The sequence below is a fragment of the Astyanax mexicanus genome, chromosome 24 (assembly GCF_023375975.1).
Source record: "Astyanax mexicanus isolate ESR-SI-001 chromosome 24, AstMex3_surface, whole genome shotgun sequence".
Classification (NCBI taxonomy): domain Eukaryota; kingdom Metazoa; phylum Chordata; class Actinopteri; order Characiformes; family Acestrorhamphidae; genus Astyanax; species Astyanax mexicanus.
The window spans coordinates 33,749,916-33,772,500 of record NC_064431.1 but is presented as its reverse complement, the minus strand read 5'-3'; the positions used below and the strand labels follow the sequence as shown (position 1 = coordinate 33,772,500).

The 22,585-nt window shown below is 35.4% G+C and overlaps 1 protein-coding gene across 7 annotated transcripts in view; it reads right to left on the bottom strand.

Annotated features, from left to right (window-relative positions):
- The window catches only part of iqsec1b (IQ motif and Sec7 domain ArfGEF 1b), a 333,817-nt gene that overhangs the window by 62,332 nt on the left and 248,900 nt on the right, over positions 1 to 22,585 (bottom strand). For 4 of the 7 annotated variants that reach the window (XM_049471800.1, XM_049471803.1, XM_049471801.1 and 1 more), the window contains 8 exons: positions 21,103 to 21,242; positions 19,652 to 19,681; positions 18,613 to 18,738; positions 17,639 to 17,738; positions 16,280 to 16,441; positions 14,513 to 14,689; positions 11,625 to 11,674; positions 2,259 to 5,066 (listed from right to left, as the gene is read on the bottom strand). In XM_049471800.1, the coding sequence (XP_049327757.1) occupies positions 4,599 to 5,066; positions 11,625 to 11,674; positions 14,513 to 14,689; positions 16,280 to 16,441; positions 17,639 to 17,738; positions 18,613 to 18,738; positions 19,652 to 19,681; positions 21,103 to 21,242 (1,253 nt within the window). In that variant the 3' untranslated portion in view covers positions 2,259 to 4,598. Of the gene's footprint in view, positions 1 to 1,607; positions 5,067 to 11,624; positions 11,675 to 12,719; positions 13,047 to 14,512; positions 14,690 to 16,279; positions 16,442 to 17,638; positions 17,739 to 18,612; positions 18,739 to 19,651; positions 19,682 to 21,102; positions 21,243 to 22,585 lie in introns of those variants that run through there. The other 3 variants (XM_022682469.2, XM_049471805.1, XM_049471804.1) reach the window with 3 other exon arrangements.

Sequence of the window (22,585 nt, the reverse complement as noted above, 5' to 3'; positions counted from 1 at the left end):
CATCCGCGCTAAAACAGCATCGACCCCGTCATCGCCCGACTGCTCCCGTCCCTCACACACACACACACAGCACACGGAGTACACAAAGAAAAGGTAGAAAATGTTGAGATATGTGTGGAAAAACATGTTTTTTTTAAAAGTCTCTGTTCGTTTTATTCCATATTCTACCGCTCTCCACCTCCATAACGCTTCACTGCCAGCGTCCCACAGGTAACAGTGTTCGAGTTTTTGCGTGTTTTGAGTGAACGATTGAAAGGCATTAGTTAAAAAAAGAGAAAAGAAACAGCAAAAAAGACAAACAAAACAAAAAGAGAAACTTTTTGTTCGGTATGTGTAGCCGGTCCATATAGGGCCCAATCCCATTTTACCTCTTGCCCCAACCACTTAGCCCAGATACCCCTCTTGAGAGTGCATGACTCAGCTCAGTACAGGGAGAATCATCATTACATTGCAGAGCTAACAAACATCACTAACCACACAGTGTACATCATTTTAAATATGTTGTTTCTAATAGTAAAGAGGCTGGAGGGGTGGGTTAGGAGAAGTGTTATGTTAGGACTACATGGTCCTTCAAAAGGAGATTTTTTTTTTCAGAGGAAAACTCCTAAGAGAGGACAATAAGAATCACTGGAAAAACAGTATTTGGTGGAATAACCCTGTTTTTTAATCACAGTTTTCTTGCATCTTCATCTTTCATGCATGTTCTTCACCAGTCTTACACACTGCTTTTGGATAACTTTATGCTGCTTTAACCCACAAGTTTTAGTATTTTCCTTGTTTAAAATTGCGATAACCACTATATTACTATAGTTTAATGGGTAGTTTCAATGTTTTAGGGCATTTTTGTTTAGAAAAGTCATTCAAAAAGAATCTCTTATTAGCTAGATATCTGTCTAACTTTCCCGTTCCACCTTATGGACCTATATGGTGCAACAGATGGAGGGAAGAGTTTGCAGCGTTTAAGGTGGAATGGGGAAAAAATCAAATGAAAGTTAAGGGGAAAAAAGCTATCATTTTATCTCCTCATCACAGAGGAATTAAGGAATGAACAATAATAATAGTTAATTGTTGCACCAACTAAAGACATATGATCTGTCTTCTAAAGTTTAAGAGCAACAGCTCTGGAAAAAAAAATAAGATATCACTTAAAAATGATGAGTTTCTTTGATTTTACCAAATTAAAAACCTCTGGAATATAATCAAGAGGAAGATGGATGATCACAAGCCATCAAACCACCAAACTGAACTGCTTGAATTTTTACACCAGGAGTAAAGCAGCATAAAGTTATCCAAAAGCAGTGTGTAAGACTGGTGGAGGAGAACATGATGCCAAGATGCATGAAATTAAAACTGTGATTAAAAACCAACCAGGGTTATTCCACCATATATTTATTATTTCTGAACTCTTAAAACTTTATGAATATGAACTTGTTTTCTTTGCATTATTTGAGGTCTGAAAGCTCTGCATCTTTTTTGTTATTTCAGTCATTTCTCATTTTCTGTAAATAAATGCTCTAAATGAGAATATTTTTATTTGGAATTTGGGAGAAATGTTGTCTGTAGTTTATAGAATAAAACAACAATGTTTATTTTACTCAAACATAAACCTATAAATAGCAAAGGGAATTGTTCCAATTTTTTTATTAAGGTCAGCATTTTAGTGCTTTCTCTTATAACTCTAAAAAACAAAAAACAAGTGGTAGGGTACCAAAAGAGAAATGGGATTGGGCCCTTAAAGGAACAGCTCACACATTTACACTCACTCACTCAGCCTGCTGAGAAAACAAAACATGAAAAAACCCACAAAACAAAGCATCACCGCAACAAACAAACAAACAAAAAACATAGTGGAAAAATCTCAGTAAATTTTACCTGCCTAAACCCCGCCCCCTTAAAACCAAAAAGAAAAGAACAAACAAAAAAAAAGAAAACAAAAAGAAATTAAGAAATTGACCTCTTGTCTTTTTATATTTCCAAAATAGCCTTTTCCAACAAATCAGCTTTACCATAAACATCTCTAAATGTACAGTTTTTATTATTTATTCATTTTCATAGTTTGTTTTATTTATTTCAGTGTTTTTTTTATTATTATTTGTCTCTAAAAAAATAGATAAAAAAATAAAACCGTGCAGCGCTAACGGCCCGAACCGACCGGAACGACCCATCGAGGCCCGAGGAGGATTTGAGGAGTATTTAAGGAGTATTTGATCATTGGCTTGGAGATCATCTCTTTCTTCTTTAACCACCTCCTCACTTATCTCCTCACTTATCTCCTCACTTATCTCCACCATCTTAAGTTCATTATTGTATTTTTTTGTGTTTTTGTTCGTTTTTAAATAACGAGCTATTCCTCCTGATTCCTGATTGGCTGATTTAGCCGATTAGCCGTAAGCAGACTCTTTTGTAATTGGTGCGTTAAACACAGTTCTGTCGGAGTGGAAGGTTCTGCGTGTGCATTCCCGAAGAATCTTCCCAAGAGTTTCAAAGGCAACCAGAGAAAAAATCATTCAGATCATTCGCTTTCCCACCTGTAATCCTATAATACGCATCCTTAATCCTTAATCTCTAATCTCTAATCCAAGCACTGAACTGACTGAGTGACTGACGGACTGAGTGTTTTATTATTACTGTCATCATCATTATTATCTTTAGAATAATAAATAGTGAATCTAGAAAGTCGTTCTACTTCGAGAGTATAATAATACTGAGATTGTTAGCTGATGCCTCGGACAAATTGTGTTCTATAACAATAATATTAACTGCTGATAATATTATTAATATTATTATTATTCGTATTATTTTACAAAATACTATATGCACGACATTCACAAAGCATTTCTGGACTAACTCAGTTACTGCTCTTTAATAATAATAATAATAATTGGCACATTTAAAGACCGCTAACTATAATCACAGAGAATCGTGGTCTACAGCTACATTAAATACTTGAACACCTACGTTGTCTTGTTGACCAACTGCATGGCTCGTTTAGTTGCTGTCAGTGATCGCTGTCAGTACCGAAACCGAAGCGCCATCAGCGTAGACAGCGTCGCTTCAAGGCATGTCGGCTCTAATCGAGACTTTCCGCTCCCGTTTACGCAAATCTGCAAATTTCTGTGTAAAGCTGGATAGTTTCAAACGCTTCTTAAGCAATTAAGTATGTTTACGTAAGTTTAATAAGTAAAACAGTAGCCATGGTCTTTGTGCATGCGTTTGCTTCGGTGTTGGGTTTCGATGGAGGGGAGAAAACGTACGTACACTTATATACTCACACTCAATCAATCACACATCCAGGCGTTCGGAAAATTTCGGAAAATTTAAGAAAAGATGGTACAGATTAAACTCTGGGTGGGAGACGAAAAAAAAAATGAACAGACAAACAAACAAACAAAAGAATCTGCTCTGCCTGGAGTGTATACGGTGGTTGATCAATCGATGGAAAGTGTGAAGAGAGAGGAAAAAAGAGAGAAAGAGAGAGGGATGGAGGTGAAAAGAAACCCAAAACCCACAGGGAGGGTCTAGCAGCCCTCAGAAATGCCTGGAAGAGAAGGCCAGTGCTAGTGCTAATGCTAATGCTACACAGTGTGCCCCTTTATCTCTCGTTTTAGTTCAGTCCCAGAGGAGAGAGGCTCTGAATGGAGATGGAAACGTTGAGTCACGTTGCCTTGTTTTGATTGGTTCTCATTCCCTGGTCGGTTCCACACAGTCAGTCTATTGCAAAAAAAAAAAAACGTACAATCTTTTCCGCATGCCAGCCGGACGGACGGACAGGACGTCCGCCCAAGTTGCTTCCGTGCTTCTGTGCTCCCTGCTACTGATAGTCTCACAGTTCCACAGAGACCAAAAAGTCCTGTACAGTTCCATAGAGTCCTGTAGAGTTCAATAGAGTTCCAAAGAGACAAAGAGAATGATTGATTCACTCCTACAGTCTCTTAGGAATCCCTTAGAGACCCAAAGAGACCCAGTTGCCCATAGAATTTCTTAGAGACCCAGAGAGATCTAGAGTTGCCCACAGAATTCCATAGAACCCCATAGAATTCCATTGAGTCCAATAGAAATCCACAGAATCCCAAGGAGTCTCTCCGAAACCCTCCACAACCCACAGAATCCCAAAGAAACCCTTAAAATTCCACAGAATCCCAATGAGTCCCATAGAAACCAATAGAATTCCATTGAGTCCTAAAGGATTTCACGGAATCCTATTAAGTCCCATAGAAACCCATAGAATTCCAATGAGTCTTTCAGAAACCCTCAACAACCCACAGAATCCATTCGAGTCCCATTGAAACCCTTAAAATTCAACTGAATCCAATGAGTCTCATAGAAACCCTTAGCAACTCACTGAATTCCATTTAATTCTATAGAGAAACCCACCGAATTCAGAGTCCTACAGAATTTCACAGAATCCAATAAAGTCCCATTGAAACCCACAGAATCCCAATGAGTCCCACAGAAACCCTTAAAATTCCACAGAATTCCATTAAATTCCATTGAATCCTACAGAGAAATCAACCGAAATCCTCAACCGAGTCCTACAGAATTTCACAGAATTCTATTAAGTTCCGTAGAAGTCCCGCAGGGTCCAGAGGCGCTCGGGCTCACACCACGGTGCTGATGCCGCTGTGTTTGGGCTTGGCACTGCCCGCGGGAGCCGCAGGGGGCGGAGCTTGGGCATGGTGGTGCTGGGCGTGGGGGTGTCCGGACGGCGGGAGGTACTGGTGCTGGACGTGGGCGGGGGGGTGGTAGTGGTGGTGGTGGTGGTACGGGGGCGGGTTCTGCTGGACGTGGCAGAACTGGGCGTGGTGCGGGTGGATCTGGGCCTGAGTCTCGGTGATGTTGTCGCGGGCCGTGTGGTGCAGGTTGGAGGGGTGGGGCGTGTGGGAGATGAGGGTAGGGTGGGACGGGTGCGGGGGCTGGGGGGGCAGGGAGGGGGATTTGCCCCGCTTGGTACCGAAGAGCGACCCGAGCAGAGAGGAGGAGGAGCTGGGGATGGACTGCTGGCGGGAGGGGCAGTCGCGGCTGGAGGCGGCCCGGCGCCGCATGTGGGGGCTGCTAATGATGGAGCCCTGCGGAGGAGGAGGAGGAGGAGGAGCTACAGTCAGTTACATACATCCTATAATACTAAATAATCACAGAGCAGAACTAAAAATACTCTAAAATTACTTTTAACCACCAAGAGCTATAAACAGTTACATGCATATAACAGTCATCTGCTTACCTGATCCACTACTCAACACTAATAGCAAAACAAGCTTTAATAAAAAAACATTATCTAAAGGTCATGAATGATAGATAAATATATCTGATAAATATATTCTGCATGCAGAATGGGGACTATAAGGGATGGATTTAAAAAAAGAGTAATTATCAGTCATACCAGTTATTTTCTTAAAAAAAGTTTCTTAATCCAATTATCATTATTTTGTATATGCATTGTCTTTCCTTTTGTTTAATAACTTGTTTTAATAACTTAAAAATTGTGTTTTAAATGTATATTTGTATACAACTTTTTTTTATGTGCATTTTTAACTATGACATGTGATTTTATATTTGTTATGTATGGAATATTAGTTGGACCTCAGGAGAAATAGCTGCTATTGTAATAGAGGCTAATAATAATTACTGAATAATCAGAAAATAGAGCTAAAAACACTCTAAAATTACTTTTAATAAGACGAGACGCTAAAATAAAATGAGCTATAATTCAGTAATAAGAGTCAGTAAAAGCACTAAACCATTTAGTTTACACTTTACAGCACCACTTTAAAATTAAGGCTCTTTTATAAATGGTTTATAAATAGTTTATTAAATGTAATTAGGTTGTAAATACTATTTTTTTTATTGTATTTATATGTATATGTAAACTGATCTTACTTTGTTTTTTCATCATTTGGCATTAACATATTAGTTACACTTTACAATAAGAGTTACAAAAAACAGTGATTAAATTAACATTAAAGGAATGTATCAACTAATTAACACTAATTAATTGACACTGAGTTAAGGCATCTTTATACATTGTTACAAATGTTCCAACTAATGTCTCAATAATAATCATTCTTAATTAAATGTTACAATTATTTACTAATTCTTTGTTAAATGGTTAACTTGAGTACAATATCCCAGTGTTTATTACTGTCGTAAGTACTGTTAATTGTATTGTAATATGCATTTTGACCAAAATCAAGAGTATTATCATGACGTTTTTCACCATTTTTGCTGCACTAATGAGAAAATGGCCTCGATTTTAGTAATCTATAGGCGAGCCGTCAACTGTGTATCTCGATTTAGGGCTTGTCAGAGTGTCTTTGCTATTGTAACGATGGGAAAAGTACACCTTGCTTGGCTCGAGGCGCGAAAAAAAGTCATGTAGTAATTCTCTTAATCAATCATGGGTGTGATTTAGGTTTTTGGGCGTAACGTGAAATAAACCAATCAGAGTGTCTCTGAGTGTCAGAGAGTCAGGGGAGCTCTGACTTTGGCAGATTGCTATTTTAACAGCGTAGCTACCTGGACGCCCATCAGTGCAGATATATTCATATGTACTGTTGCTATTTAAAGCGATTTAGGTGGAACTGGTGTCTGTAAACTTTTGTACATAGTGTACTGTATAAAAAGCATAGGCTATTTGTCCTAAAACAGAATATATATATGTATATATATATGTTTAAGTAATGCAATTTTATTCATTGTAACTAAATGGAAAGCGGTATAAAACATCAATACATTCATAATCATAGTAATAAAAAAAAATCACATTTTTTATCATAGCAAAGCATAATAATATCACTGCCATGCACACCATGCAGAAGCTCAGACAGGCAAGAAAAAGTTAAAAGTTAGTGAAAAGAAAGAAATATGAATAAAGACCTCTGTCCTTTCAGTAAATTCAATAATTTAATGGTTATGACCTTTATTAGCTTCAAATATAAGTAATATTGCTTTATTTTAGGCTTATTCTTAAAGATCCCTACATAACTCACCAGTTTAAATGATAAGTAAGAGATAAAATATAGCAGAAAACATTGAAAATACAGAAATAGCTATGTTTTAAACCCTGTGTGTTTCATCAATGTCATCAATTAGCATCACAACGTTATAAACCCTAAAACAGAGCCCTGAGGGATGCCACTCTAAATGCACTAAACTAAATGTTCACTAGTTTCTGCATAAATACTGAATATTATAGAACTGATTCAGTTTGTTAATATTTTGGGTAATAAAAGAGGGAATAGGGACACAGGGTCAAGGCTGGAGAGGAAAATGATTAAAAAATCGTTCTTTAACATCAAAAAAGAGCCAAAAAAGAGCAGCATTCACTACAGCCATCAGTGAACCAGTGAATATTAATATACAGCTCTGTAAAAAAAAAAAAAAAAAAATAGAGAATATAATCAAGAGGAAGATGGATGATCACAAGCCATCAAACCACCAAACTGAACTGCTTGAATTTTTACACCAGGAGTAAAGCAGCATAAAGTTATCCAAAAGCAGTGTGTAAGACTGGTGGAGGAGAACATGATGCCAAGATGCATGAAAAAAAAAACAACCAGGGTTATTCCACCAAATATTGATTATTTCTGAACTCTTAAAACTTTATGAATATGAACTTGTTTTCTTTGCATTATTTGAGGTCTGAAAGTTCTGCATTTTTTTTGTTATTTCAGTCATTTCTCATTTTCCGTAAATAAATGCTCTAAATGAGAATATTTTTATTTGGAATTTGGGAGAAATGTTGTCTGTAGTTTATAGAATAAAACAACAATGTTCATTTTACTCAAACATAAACCTATAAATAGCAAAATCAGAGAAACTGATTCAAAAACTGAAGCGCTCTCTTCATTTTCCCCCCAGAGCTGTATATATATATATATATATTTAAAAATAATAAAAGCATGCTCAGCCTCAGAACAGAAACTGCACACACACACATTAGTAGCATCATGCCGGCTAATTTCAGTGCATTAAGATCATCATCATCATCTAAAGGGAGCAGCTCGACCCATTAATCCAATACGGCAAACTCACACCATCCATCACAGGAGAAGCAGCTCATGCAATTAATGCAATTAATCCAGTGCTAACACCACAAACACACACCGCTAACAGAAACCACTTAAAAGCGAGGGTTCAGCCAGAAACACTCATCATTTATATGGTTTTATATCAGCTGTGGCAGGTTTTGCACTGGAGCTACGAGGCTAATGAAGTTATAGAAGCTAAAGCTAGCTTCTAAAGCGAGCGCTAAATAGCATAATATAGGATTGTAATACAACATGGGGCTGAAATATTTTAATATTAATTAATACTATTTTGCTAATTTGTAATAAGTGCAATATTTGTTTTAATTTAAACATCCTGGAGAGGACTGCACTTCAATTTTTATTATATTTGGTATAATGATAAAGATATTCTATTTTAAACACTTAGCACAAAATAATTAGCATTGTGCTAACTGCAAAAAAGCCTATATTTGATCACACTCTCCTATGAATATATGCTTGAAAAGACATTAAAAACATGTCAAAGACTTTTATTGCAACAATGTTGCATTTTGATCCAAAGTAAAAGTTGAATAGACGTCTTTTTGAAGTGGTTGAAAAGACGTTTAAATGACGTCTTATAGACGCCTTATCAACTTTCACTTTTAACCAAAAGTAACAATTTCAATGAAATGCTTTTAAAATACTTCATGATTGTTCTTTTTTTTTTTTTTTTTTTTTTTTTAGACATTTTTATAGATACAGTATCAGTCATCAAAGTTGGACACACCTTTACTATTTAATGTTTTTTTTCTAATGTTGTATTTTTTTTCTCTACATAGTAAATGAATAGTAAAGTGATCTATCAGATTATGAAGAAACACATAATGAATCATGTAGTAACTTAAAAACAGTGTTAAACAAACCAAAAAAATACTACTCTTATCTGGGGAGCTGTTAACTTCAGGTTCCCGATGAGTGCCAGTTTCATCATCTTAATGTTTTTGATGTTCCTTTTTTTTGCAAGTGCACTTATGGATACTTTCAAAGTTCTTGAAATTCTTTTTGGCTTAACTGACCTTAATTTGTTTTCCTAAAGTATTTTTTTTTCTTTATTTAGTTGAGTAGTTTGTTGCTTCTCATAACCTGGATTCGAACATTACTGAAATATTCACTATTCACTGTATACCTGTAACTCTACCTCTTCACTACTTTACTTTAACTGATGCTCTCAAACTTTACATTAAAAGACAAGAAATTCAAGTAATTAACTCTTGATGAGTTCAGCACAGCTGTTAACTGAAAGCCTGAATTCCAGGAGACTCTACCTCATAAAACTGACTGAGAAAATCCAGCAGAGATGTTCAAAACTGATCCTCTAAACGATATAAAACATATTCTGGTTTGTTTAACACATTTTTTTGTTTAATAAATAATTTAATGTGTTTTTCTTCATAGTTTGAATGAGTTTAGTATTAATCTACAGTACAGAACATTTAAAAAAAAAACCTAATGTAAGGTGTGTCCAAACTTTTGACTGATGCTTGGTAACAGAATGCTAAGCTATGTATTTGCTGCGTTAGCCTCGTAGCTCCTGTGCAGTTAACTGTAGAAGTAAACTTCAAACACTAAACATTAACATGCCATCGCTGATACTTTTCTATTTTTCTATTATTTTTATTATTTATAATAGACCACTCATAGTATCTCACTCTGTAGTTCTCTTTACAATAAACATGAGTTCAATCATTTTAAATATCATGTAAATGTGTGATATTACTTATCTTTGTTTTGTTATCAGAATATTGTGAGATTATTTTTACATGTTTTAAGTATTTATATATATTGAAAGTGTTTTTATTGTTGCTTGTTTTGATCTGAATTTCTAGACAAAAACCTACATTTTTTTCCCCCTGAATTAAGAAAAAAACATAGTAAAACAAATTCTAATTCATAAAATCACTTAAAACAAGTAAATTCTCATGTTAATGTAATACTAAAATGTGAAATATTAGTTATTTAATAATGCTATAATGCGCTAATGTATGAAATTATTATTGTATTTTTTTTTTACACAAATAAATTAATCACATTATCAAGTTATTGGTATTTACATATTAGCAGTTTTATTTAGCAGTATAAAATAACCTTCCTTATTATTTCAATCATGATTTAATTACAAAACAATGTTGTGATTAATAAATTTGACTACTTTAATAATATAACATTGATTTTTTTTATTTACAATTAAATATACACTATTAAAACTCTATGATGAGAAAATGAGAAAAAGAAATAGTGATTAATCACAGAATACTCTTCCAATTAATCAGATTATAGTTTTTAATCGATTGAAACCACTAATATTTAGAAAATATTGTATTTTTTCCTGTATTAATAATAATAGTATATGCAGTTTTGTTCCACCTATATTTATCTAGTGAAACTGAATATTTTGAATTAAATTATAAGGTTGATAATGAGTTTTATGAATCATAACTCATATTGCTAAATGTAAGCTAATGATAATTATATTAGTTAGACGTCAGTAAACTAAAACAAGTTCTGCCATTGAAAAATGCCGAATACTGCCATAATAAGAAGCAGAGGACTACAGAATGACATCATCAGCGGTCCATCAGGAAACTTTGCCAAATTTTGGCCTAAATATCGGTTAAAAACCTACAAAGCAAACAAAGAAAAAGAGGATGCAGAGAAAAACAAATAAACCCAGTACAGAGCGGAGTGTTTTATAAAGCAGGATTTATCAGCTTGAATTAATAAATTAATTTAAAGGAGAATTCCACCGTTTCTAAAAACGTGAGTCGTAAAATAAATCTAGCAGTAAATTTTAAAATAAAACGCCAACCGTGAGCTCAGAATCTATTTTTAATTTTAATATGTTAGTATAGTCCACATTATTATTATTATTACTGGATACATAATTAATCTGTGTGTTAATAGTTATTCGTTATAAACCGATATTTGTTTTATTTATTTATTTATTTTTTTGTCCGAAAATTTAGCATCTAATTTGTTTTTATTCAGAAAATGTACAAATCAGATTTTTTTTCCCCCAAAAAATGTATGAATCAAATTTTTTAGGCAACAATGTATGAATCTTTTCTTTTAGTCAAAATGTATAAATCTGATTTTTTTTTTTTTTGCAATGTTAAATCTAGTGAGAAATTTGTAAATCTGATTATTAGTAAACACATTTAGAAATCTGATTTTTTTTTGGTCATAAATCTGATTTGTTGTTTTTTTTGTTAGAAAATTCATAAATTAGATTTTTTTGGTCAAAAGAATAAATGCTTTTTTATTCATTTTTATAAAAATGTATGCATCTGAATTTTATTAGTCATAAAATGAATGAATAGACAATTCAGACAATTTATAAATATGATTTTTTTATATTTTTAAATCTGCTCCTATTGGACGGCACTAAGTGAATGTTATAACTGAACTGCGTTTTCTACAGGAGAGCAGATTAATCCACCGTATAGAATCGGTTTATAATGTTATGTTAATTTTATCCTGCTTTATAAGACACGCCCCTTTTTTCCACACTGCAGCGTGTTGATAGGAGGAGAGGCGAGCGGCGGTCTGACGGACAGGATGCGCCTACGGTAAAGTACTTACGTCCATATTGCTGTCTAGTGATCCCGCACTGCTGCGGCGGCCGCGCTTCCCTGAGCGGAACATTCCATAGATCAGAGCAATGCTCACACAATCAATCAATCAATAAATAATAATCAAATCACACCACAGCAGCATGGAGCCTGCCTGCCTACAGGGGGCGCTAATGAGGCACTGAGGACACACAAACCGAGCTACGAGCATCAACACCACAGGTGAACTCGCTCTGGAGGAGGAGGAGGGGGGCGGGGAGAAGGATATGGGGGCGGGGTTTGGGGTGGAAAAACTTAAAAAAAAAAATAAAAACAAAAAATAAGAACTTCTATGTTTATAGGAGGCTAGCATCAAATCTTAGGTAGTTTCTACCTGAGCAGAGTTTTAGAGATTCTACCCTCTACCTGTTTCACCAGGTAAATCACAATTACTGTCAACCACTAGAGGGAGCCAGCGAGCGAGTCTGAAATGAATGGAGGTGAATGAAGCTAAACGCTAAAGCTAAAAACTCAAATAAAAAATAATAACTAAATCACCTAATTCGGGATATTCCTTTTAGCTTGGAAAGTAAAATAAAGTATTTTATTTTTTTCACAGTAAAAAATATGTAGCTGTATATTTCAGATTTTCCACACTAAACAGGTTTTAGTCAGTAAATGCATATAACAGGTTAATATATAGTGTTTAGAAGTTTATAACTGGAGTTTAAAATGTATATAACAGAAGTATAAAAGCTTTATAACATGATGTTCATACATGGAGTTTAAAAGCTTTATAACTAAAGCTTTATAATTGGAGTTAAGGTTTATAACTGGAGTTTAAAAGCATTATAAACACTTTATAACGAGGTTTATAAGCCGAGTTTAAAAGCTTTAGAACTAGAGGTTTATAACTGGAGTATAAACTCATTATAATGAGTATAAAAGCTTTAGAAAATAAAGTTTATAAATGGAGTTTAAAAGGTTTATTACTGGTTTATAACGAGTTTTAATGACGTTTAAACTGGAGTTTAAAAGCTTTATTATATCTTTAAATGGTATATAACTGAAGTTTAAAAGGTTTATAACAAGTTTATAACTAGAGTTTATAAGTAGAAGTTTTAACTGGAGTTTAAAATGTTTATAACTGATGTCAAAGGAGTATAGCTGGAGTATAAACGCGTTATAACATGTAAAATAGCTTTATAACATTAGGTTTGTAACTGGAGGAAATTTTAAAGATTTAAAATTATGCCTTTAGTAATAAAATTTTTATAAACTCATATAAACTCTTATATTTTGGACTCAGAACTCGGGGGCGCCCTCTAGTGGCCTGATAAACCCGGTGGATATTCTCCTGATACTACTATTACTAATCATCTACCATCCACTGGGATCCTTTAATCTAATGACTGTAGATTTATCTTACCTAACAGTATTACAGTATATGAAGCTGGAAGGAGAAATCACAATAGAGAAAAGAACAAATAAAAATGATTATTCTAGCTGGGGATTCTGTATATACACACAGTATATAAACTGGAGGTATTATTCTATTAAACTCTCTAAACTCCATCTATTTGAGCGTATAACAGCAGAAAGACTGGAGAAGCTGTACAGAGAACAGCAGAATATCAGCGTACAGTAATACAGAACACAACCAGACCACAGTAAACGTGCAGAGGATTCTGGGAGCTTCTATAACGTGCAGCCGGTATCAGATTATATTAAGCAGCAGTGAATAAATAGTTAATCAAACAGACTAATGAACCAGAAATGTGTGAAACAGAATTAAAAGTAAAAAAATAAAAATAAAATCTAAGTTTACCTGTGATATTGGACCATTGAATACTGATAATATTTAGGAGATACACATAATTGTTTTAATTAATGTTTTATTTTTAACTTTTTGCATGATTTGTTCATTTTATTCTAGTTAAGATTTCAAATTACCTACATAAAACATGTTTAATTTTATAATTATAGCTATTTAATATGAAAGATTTTACTGTAACGTTTATATGTAGTTATTTTTCCATTCAGTTGTGAGTAATTAAACTAAAATATGATTTACTGTCATAATGTGAAACAGATCATGGACATGGTGGTTGTTGTAAATGAAGTCTACTTTTTAACATTCATCCACTCTTTAATAAACACATTGTATGAGAATAATCATCGCTTTTAGTGTTTTAACCCTCCTGCTATCCTTTAAAAATGAGTTACACACTTTATTCTTTGGATCAATATGATCCCAGCAATTTAAACCTCCGAAAAATGATTATAATTAAAGCTAAAGTTAAACATGTTAGTGAAGTTAACTCACAAGTATTGTGGTGTGAAGTCAGGGCCTAAAGTTAAGGAACATTTAGAGAAAGATTGTAAAATTTAATGTTTTACAACATTATTACCATAGCAATTTACGTAGTATAGTATGTACAAAATATGTAAATATGTAATATATTGATATTTCTTATGTATCATGCCAACAAAACAGTGTTTTACTTATTTTCTACGTCAAATTAAAGAAATTAAAAATTAAAACTCAATGTCCACCATTTTTTTTCAGAGACTTTTAAAACTGAAAGATAATAGGAGGGTTAAGAAAAAAAAAAATATATATAAAAAATAAGTATAGTTTGGGTATCGGTATCGGATTAAAAGTAGCGTATTGATAGTGGTATCAAAAAGCTATTGCTCCAATAAGATAAGAGTCCTTGGGCAGGACTATATTAGCCCCCTATTCCTGTGAATAGTTATAACTGCTGCACGTGTGCAAAATAAAATAAGACGTAATTAAAGGGTGATAATGATATAAAGTACAGTAAATTCTATAAAATATGACCTGCTGGGTTCAGTTATGTCTGATGTTTTCTATGTTTTCTGTGATACTGAGCTGTAAACGATTTTTGATCTCACCTGCGTCTGAAAGGTCTCGTAATGAGCTGCTGAGCGCGCTCCTCTTCAGACCCTCTCCGATAGCGTAACTATCATCCAGACTCCCCCGACTCAGATTCCCGTTCCCCGCCTCCTTCTTCAGCCCTGAACTCTGAGAGATACTCGGCCGGACCACGCCCTTCTGCTTCTCCAGCTCAGCTACACACACACACAAACGTCATTTTATATATACACACACTCACAGATTGCTATGTAAAATTTAAGTATTTACAGTATCATGGCTATGCCTTTCATTCTGCAAATCAATCAATCGATCAACCTTTATTTAAACCCTCTATGGCAGGGGTCTCAAACTCATTTTTGCCGAGGGCCACATTGGCATATTGGCTGTCCTCTGAGGGCCAGATGTAACTTATAAATATAAGAAAATGTAACCAGATGTAATACAAAATGAATGTAATTACTCCTTAATGTTAAATAACTCTCAATATACTATTTATTCAATCAAATATTACAGTTGCATGGAAAAATGGTTGCTTGTTGCTCTATTAACATAAATCCTTTTAATTTATAAGTTATATTAACTTTGATCAAAACGTTTGATACTGAAATAAGGCTTAATAAATATAAAATCAAAAATTGACAGATTTAGCATTTCCTCAGATTTAGCAGTTCCTCATACAACCACTAGTCGGAGCTGCAGCTGCAGCACCACAAGCCCGCAGTCTTTGCTTAGTCAGAGCTGCAGCCCAGCCACGGGCTACAGGACTCAGCTGAGCCAGTCTGGAGCGTTTTTAAAAATTTGTAAGTTCTTCTGTGTATGAAATAAAATAACCCCACTAACCGGATAATACAGCTCTCTACAGTTCATCTTTCAGCCCAAGCAGCTAACAGCAGCAGTTTAGAGCAGCGTCACGGAGGCACTGCTCGGATTACATTATAAACAGGTCAGTTAGCGCGCTGCTAACCTCAGGATGTTTATAACTACGGAGTTTAGTGGACACACCACGGCTGCAAGGTTAGACTGTTGAAGGCTACTGAAGACTATTAAAGCAGGCAACGCAGCGTAAGCAAAAAAAAAACAAAAACCACACACACACACCAAAATACAAGTTAAGATAAAATATGAAAACGAACATAATAAAGCATAAATAATTAAATTGAATTGCGGGCCAGATGTATGTTTATTTTGTTAACCCGTGAGGGGCCGTATGAAACCGCGTCGCGGGCCGCATGTGGCCCGCGGGCCGCTACTTTGAGACCCCTGCTCTATGGTATAATGTTGCCCTCAACCAACAAACCAAATTCTGTGTTTTTTCAGCATATGGTACTTGAAGTAATGAAGTAACAAAGCAGTAACTTTAGTTGGATATGTTAGTTTTAATTAATATAATCCATATTTGGCTCCACGTATCGATAATGTATCGTGATATTGATATTTTGTCCCACCTCTAGACCAAACTGTGTTTTAACTACTGATTCATTGTAACCAATAAATTAATCTAAACTCACCTAAATCACCTTAAAATGGAATTAAACTAATCTTGTACTTGTTTGGACACTCTTCTTCTTACACTCCTAACACTAATATAATATAGATTTATATTAAAGACATGAAATCGATTAAAGGACACACATGGAATTAAGTGAGTCCAGAGAAAACCTTCCAGTGGACCAAGAACATTAGGAGACACATCCTGAAATCATTATGAAGCTGCTAGAAATAGAAAGAGGATTCTGAATAAGACTGCGGGATTCAGAATGATGAGGTAATGAACGGACTCTTACACTCAATCCTGTATTTCTCCATCTCCTGCACCTCAGCGATGGACTCCCGCAGGTCGTCTGTGAATTTCTTGCGGTCCTGAGGGTTCGGAGCGTTAAAGTTGATCAGGACTTTGATGTCGGCGCCTGGGACGGCCGAGGTGAGGCGGACGCCGTTGGGGTAATCTGAAAAAGAGAAGGAACGAATTTTAACCTCATCTAACATCACGAGGACGTTTCTACAAACACGTTTTCCAAAATACAGAAATAAATTAATCAGCTAGTTAAAAAATAAATAATAAAATGCTTCTCTGGTGAGCTTTTGTTTACATTCCTCCCCCGTCTCTCTCTCTCTCTCTCTCGGCGTGACTTTACTTTCCGCCCGTTTTCAGGCTATTGACTTTCTTATGAGGGTTTTTTTTTCCCGGCTGTGTCCCAATTCACTAGCCGGGGCAGCGGTAGTGTTTAGGCAGCGACCCTGACCACACGGGTTCGATCCCGCGTGAGGAGCGGTGTGTTTATTTTTATATTTTTTCCTGTCTCTCATTAACTCGCTCTGTCTCACCCTCTCTTGCTAAGTTGTGCTGTCTCTCCATCACGCTGTCCTCCTTTTTCTCCCGTGTGTTTGTTTATTTTTTTCCTGTCTCTCACTAGTTTGTGCTGTCTCTCCCTCTCTCACGCTGTCACTCGCAAAGTTTTGCTGTCTCTCACTAATTCGCGCTGTCTCTCGTTCTGTCTCTCGCTAAATCGTCGCTCCCTTTTTTGCTAAATTGCACTCTTCCTTTCTCGTTCTGTCTCTCACTAAATCACACCGTCTCTACCTCCCTCGCGATTTCTCTCTTTCTGTCTCTCACTAAATCGCTCTGTCTCTCCTTCTCTCGCGCTGTCTCTCACTAAATCGCTCTGTCTCTCCCTCTCTCACTAAACCGCACGCTCCTCCTCTCTCGCACTGTCTTTTGCTAAGTCGCACTCTCTCCCTCTCTCTGGCTGTCTCTCACTAAATCGCTCTGTCTCTCCCTCTCTCGCGCTGTCTCTCACTAAATCGCTCTGTCTCTCCCTCTCTCACTAAACCGCACGCTCCTCCTCTCTCGCGCTGTCTCTCATTCTGTCTCTCGCTAACACACGCTGTCTTTCTTGGGCTGCCTCTTGGTAACTTGCGCTGTCCTTTCCTAGCTCACTCGCTCTGTCTCGGATGCTGCACTTTAGTTATGTGGTAGATTTTTGTTGCATTACTTTATTTTTGTTATTTCATTATTATTTTATGAGGATTTTTGTTTAGTGTCTACTGAATGTTCAGTACCAGTCAAAATTTGTGTTTTTTTCTAAAAGGATTAAACACAAATATAAATCACAGTTTAGATAATGGAAGTTGAGGACTCTTACACTGGTTCTCGAAGAGCAGCACCTGCATGCCGTACAGGGAGAAGGACTGTCTGAAGCTGTACGTCACCGAGTTCTTCTTCTTCTGGAAAATCTTCGTAACCTGAACAAAAAAAAACAGAGATTTTAGAAACCCATCTGCTGCTGTTTATCCTCAGGAGATCCTCACTCTCCACAATACAGAGCTGAACATTCATTCATCTCATCATATAAACCTTGAGAAAGAGTGAGGATTAAAGAGTGAAAAAGAATAAGAACAATGATTTTATTAAACTGCATTAAATTATATAGCAGCTAAATGCTTCTTCAGTGCTCTGTGTAACACTGTTTTTAAGTAACTACATGATTCCTGATGTGTTCCTTCATAATCTGATAGATCACTTCTTTATTTGTTTACTTATGATTTGCCTATTTTTAGTTAAACCAGCCCTGTAATACAGGAGTTGGAGAATGAAAGTGAAACACCTGGTTTTAGAGCACAATAATTGATTGTGGTGACGGACAGTTCTGGTGGAAACAGGAGAGTTGAGGTGCACATTGAATTCTGCGTGATTTGATCAGCCGTGGTTTTATGTTTTTTGGATACAATCCGGGTTAGCACCCGAACATCCCTTTCAGACAGCTTCCTCTTACAGCGTCCACAGTTAATCCTGTTGGATGTGGTTGGTTCTTCTTGGTGGTATGCTGACATTACCCTGGATACCGTGGCTCTTGATGCATCACAAAGACTTGCTGTCTTGGTCACAGATTCTCCAGCAAGACGTGCACCAACAATTTGTCCTCTTTTGAACTCTGGTATGTCTCCCATAATGTTGTGTGCATTGCAATATTTAGAGCAGAACTGTGCTCTTACCCTGCTAATTGAACCTTCACACTCTGCTCTTACTGGTGCAATGTGCAATTAATGAAGATTGAACACCAGGCTGCTCCAATTTATCCATGAAACCTTAAATCCCACACTAACGAGCAGCTCTTACCACCAGCAGGTCGTTGAAGAGGAAGATCTCTCTCTGATGGAGGCCGAGTTTCTGAGGCTTGTTTGGGTCGGGAACCTCGAACAGACGGCAGTAACAGACCAGCCTGCGGTGAGGTAAAGATAAAACCTGCAGGAGAAACAGAAACATCATCTAAACTCTAGCAAATCAGATCATCTAACACCTTTATTTATACAGTTCTGCAAACATCTGCCTGAAGAGTCAAAACCAACATTTACCTTTACACGATTACTGAATGCATCTTAATATGAACTGCTTTGTAGAATTTCCTTATTTAATATAAACTGACCATTACACAGTGAGGTCAATCCCATTATTTTTATTAGCTTTACAAGATCTACATTAAATCTTTAGGGTTTTTATCATCAAAACTGGATCTTTAAACTGGATATTTTGTCTTTTGCATGATCTAAACTGGATCTTTTAAAAACGTTTTACAGAATCTAAACCGGATTTCTTTTATTTTACAGGATCTAAACTGGATTTTTAAAAATCCTTTTACATGATCTAAATTGTATCTCTCTTACTTTTACAGGATCTAAACCAGATATTTTTGCTTTACATGATCTAAATCAGATTTATTTTATTTTACAGGAGCTAAACTGGATCCCTTTTTTTATTTTACAGGATCTAAACTGGATCCTGTGCTTTCACATGATCTAAATTGGAATTTTTTATATCCTTTTACAGGATCTAAACCAGATATTTTTGCTTTACATGATCTTAATCATTTTTATTTTATTTTATAGGATCTAAACTGGATTTTGTTTATCTTGATTTAATCTAAACTGGTTGCTTTTATTTTACATGATCTAAATTGGATCTTTTTTTACTTTTACATGATCTAATGGAATCTTTTACTTTCACATAATGTAAATTGGATTTTTTAAATTAATTTTAAAGGATCTAAACTGGATTATTTACTTTTCTCTTTTACTTTTTCAGGATCATATAAAACACATTCCTATTCAAAGGAAAAATAAAATCTGAAAAAGTATAAAGAGCCAAAACTAATACATACACATCCAAGGCCATGGTGGAGGGAGCCAATCTGAAAAACAAACAAACAAACAGATGAGGTTAAAAGAGAAGATAAATGTACAAGATTGATTTCAGTAAACACCATCCAGCCTCTCAGACTCTCTCTTCACTCCGTGACGGACGGGAGCAGAGGAAGAGCTTTCAGTAGATCAGGACTGATCTCAGACCAGCTTTTCTGGCCTCTGTGGGCAAAACTAATCCTATTTACTACTGCAGAGAACATCAAGCAAAGTCATGCAGCCTGAGAACACACACACATTCTCACACACACTCTTATAAACACACACACCAAAACCACGGTCAGCAACCATGAAGGTCTAAAGATGGAAGGTTATGCATCTTTCCTACAGCCGAGGAATTAATAGAAGAGATATTAAAGCAACACTGACTGCTGCTCTTACAGCCTCTGTGTAAAAATAAGGGTTACTGTATTTTTTGCTCTATAAGTTTTGCCCTTAAAGTCCTTTAATTTTCCCAAAAATCATCTGATTCATTAATTCTATCAGTCAGGTATTAAGGAGCAGTAAAGCCACAGAGTTATACAGGAGTTTCAGTTTAGTTCTCCAGCACCGAGACTGGAGCAGTATTAGCATTAACCACAATAAGCACTAGCCTTTTCGTTACTCAGAAGAGAGTACATCAGAGTGTAGCCTGCTGCTAACTGCGGCAAGCACTGCTGAAGCAGCCAAAAAGAGAGTTTTACACTGGAAACCAACCGGACCATAAAAAAATAATGCAGTTAGTTATGAAAAGAAAAGTAGGATAAGATCTTACATAAGAAAACAAAAGTGCAGACATGCTATTCTAATCATAAATTTACCTCGGTAGTGCTACTTTAGTCACATTCATGAATTAAATTCACACAAGAATTAGCCAGTTGTTTGACAAACAAATTCTATGAATAAAAGTCTAATTGTGTTTATGAAAGTAATATAAAAGAAATATAAACCAACATTACTATCCTAGCTCTGTACAGCCTCAGAAAAAAAACCCAACATGTTTGTGATGCTGAACAAGAGAAAAATGAACTTAAACATGCTGTTTTACAGTTCTTTCTGCCTTGTATATAGCAGCACTGCTGAAATAAAATCCTAAAATTAGAGGAAACACTGCAATATGACCATTTTGGTTGTCAAATATGTGTGTGTCCTTAAAAAAAAAAAAAAAAAAAAAAAAAAAAAAAAAACACTGCCTTGAAAATTTGCTTCAAATAAATTCATGGCCATATTTTCACAATCCACTTTAAATTTGAGGAACTTTAAGGTGGATATTAGTGGAAAACTCTCGACAGTAACGTTACAAGGTACATATCTGGACACAAAACATCTGTCTGGAAAACATTTTTTTGTTCTTTTTTTCATCTTTTTTTCCCTTTCAGAGCTGAAATGATGATCAGGGATGAGCAGCTCCAGATGTGGTGATGTCACTCACCGGCTTTTTCCCAACGATGAGTTTCTCCACTTTCTGCACCTGAGACACGTGATCCTCATTCGTCCTGAGCTCACGCTTCCGAATCCGCTCATAAATACCAATCAGCATCTCACGAGGGATGTCCTCTCCATCGTCCACCCCTACAATCAATCAATCAATCAATCAATCAATCAATCAATCAATTCAGCTTCAATCATTCCTTAGAGGAACTTTCCTCAGCAGATACAGACCAACAAACAAACATCTTACACAGCTAATCAATACCATCAACATGGAGAAGACTGGGGACTGTGAGCTAGCATGCTAATCTTAACATTAGCATGCTAATCACATGCTAATAATTTTCAGTTTATGACAATTAACGTCAATTAAGTCAAGTCAGTAGCCATCAGTTAGCAGTTGTGTGGTTATTAATTTTTTTTATCATTTATTTATAGTTCATTAGTAAAACTCATTATTGCATCAGAAGCAATACATAAACTTATAAACTTTAAAATATAATAAAAGAGTTCTCATTAATAGACACTTATTAATAGACACAATTATAATAATACTAATAATATTTTGTACAACATATTAGAAAATGAGAAATTAGAAAAATCTTTACAAAAGTTGTACTTATTTCACTACAGACAGTAGAAATTAACCCATGTACATCCACATATTTATTCTGCTTCGCTTTATTTCATTTATATATAAATACTACTAGTCAAAAGTTGTTAAAACACCCTATTAATTAGTATTCCAATAGCTGTATATCATTATCTTATCAATGACTATTACTGCAGTTCTTCATCTGTCAGATTAGTCCGGTCACGTTACCCTGAGCTCAAGGCTAAAGCTGTTGCCATGTGGGTCAGCCAGACTGCATTCACTTTCAGAATGAGCTGTTTAAAGGCTCTGTCACTTTTTTTGCAAATTACTTCCCAAAACACGAACAAGCTAGTTCTTGCTTAAATGTGATAGAACGCCTCATCTGCTGACTTGCCACAGGCAGTAGGTATAGATCCCTCCCTCAGAAGAAGTCTGCTGGCTAATCCTGCTGTGTACTGACTGCTGTGTCTGAGCTTCTCAAACAAAATGACTGAAATGATGCATCATGGATACAGTTTTTGTACCAAATCATGACATCTGTATAAAATCACATCTTTATTTATTGTTTTTACCTCATTACTAGCTTTTAGTTTTAAAAACGTTTTGCATGTGTTGCAAATGCGTCACACACTGACACACACACTTATTATTATTTATTTATTTATTCTTTTTCTTCTCTCCCATTAACTACCAAATCACTCTCTACCAACATTTAATCTTTCCCTTCTTAACAGAACTTCTTAACTAGTTCTGTTTTATTGACTTGTTTAATATCCTTTTAGTTTTATGTTTGCTTATGTCCCTGTCCTTCCTCAATGAATAATTAATAAAAATACATTTTATAATAAAAATAAACTCTAAAATAAAAATAATTTCTATTAGATTTGCA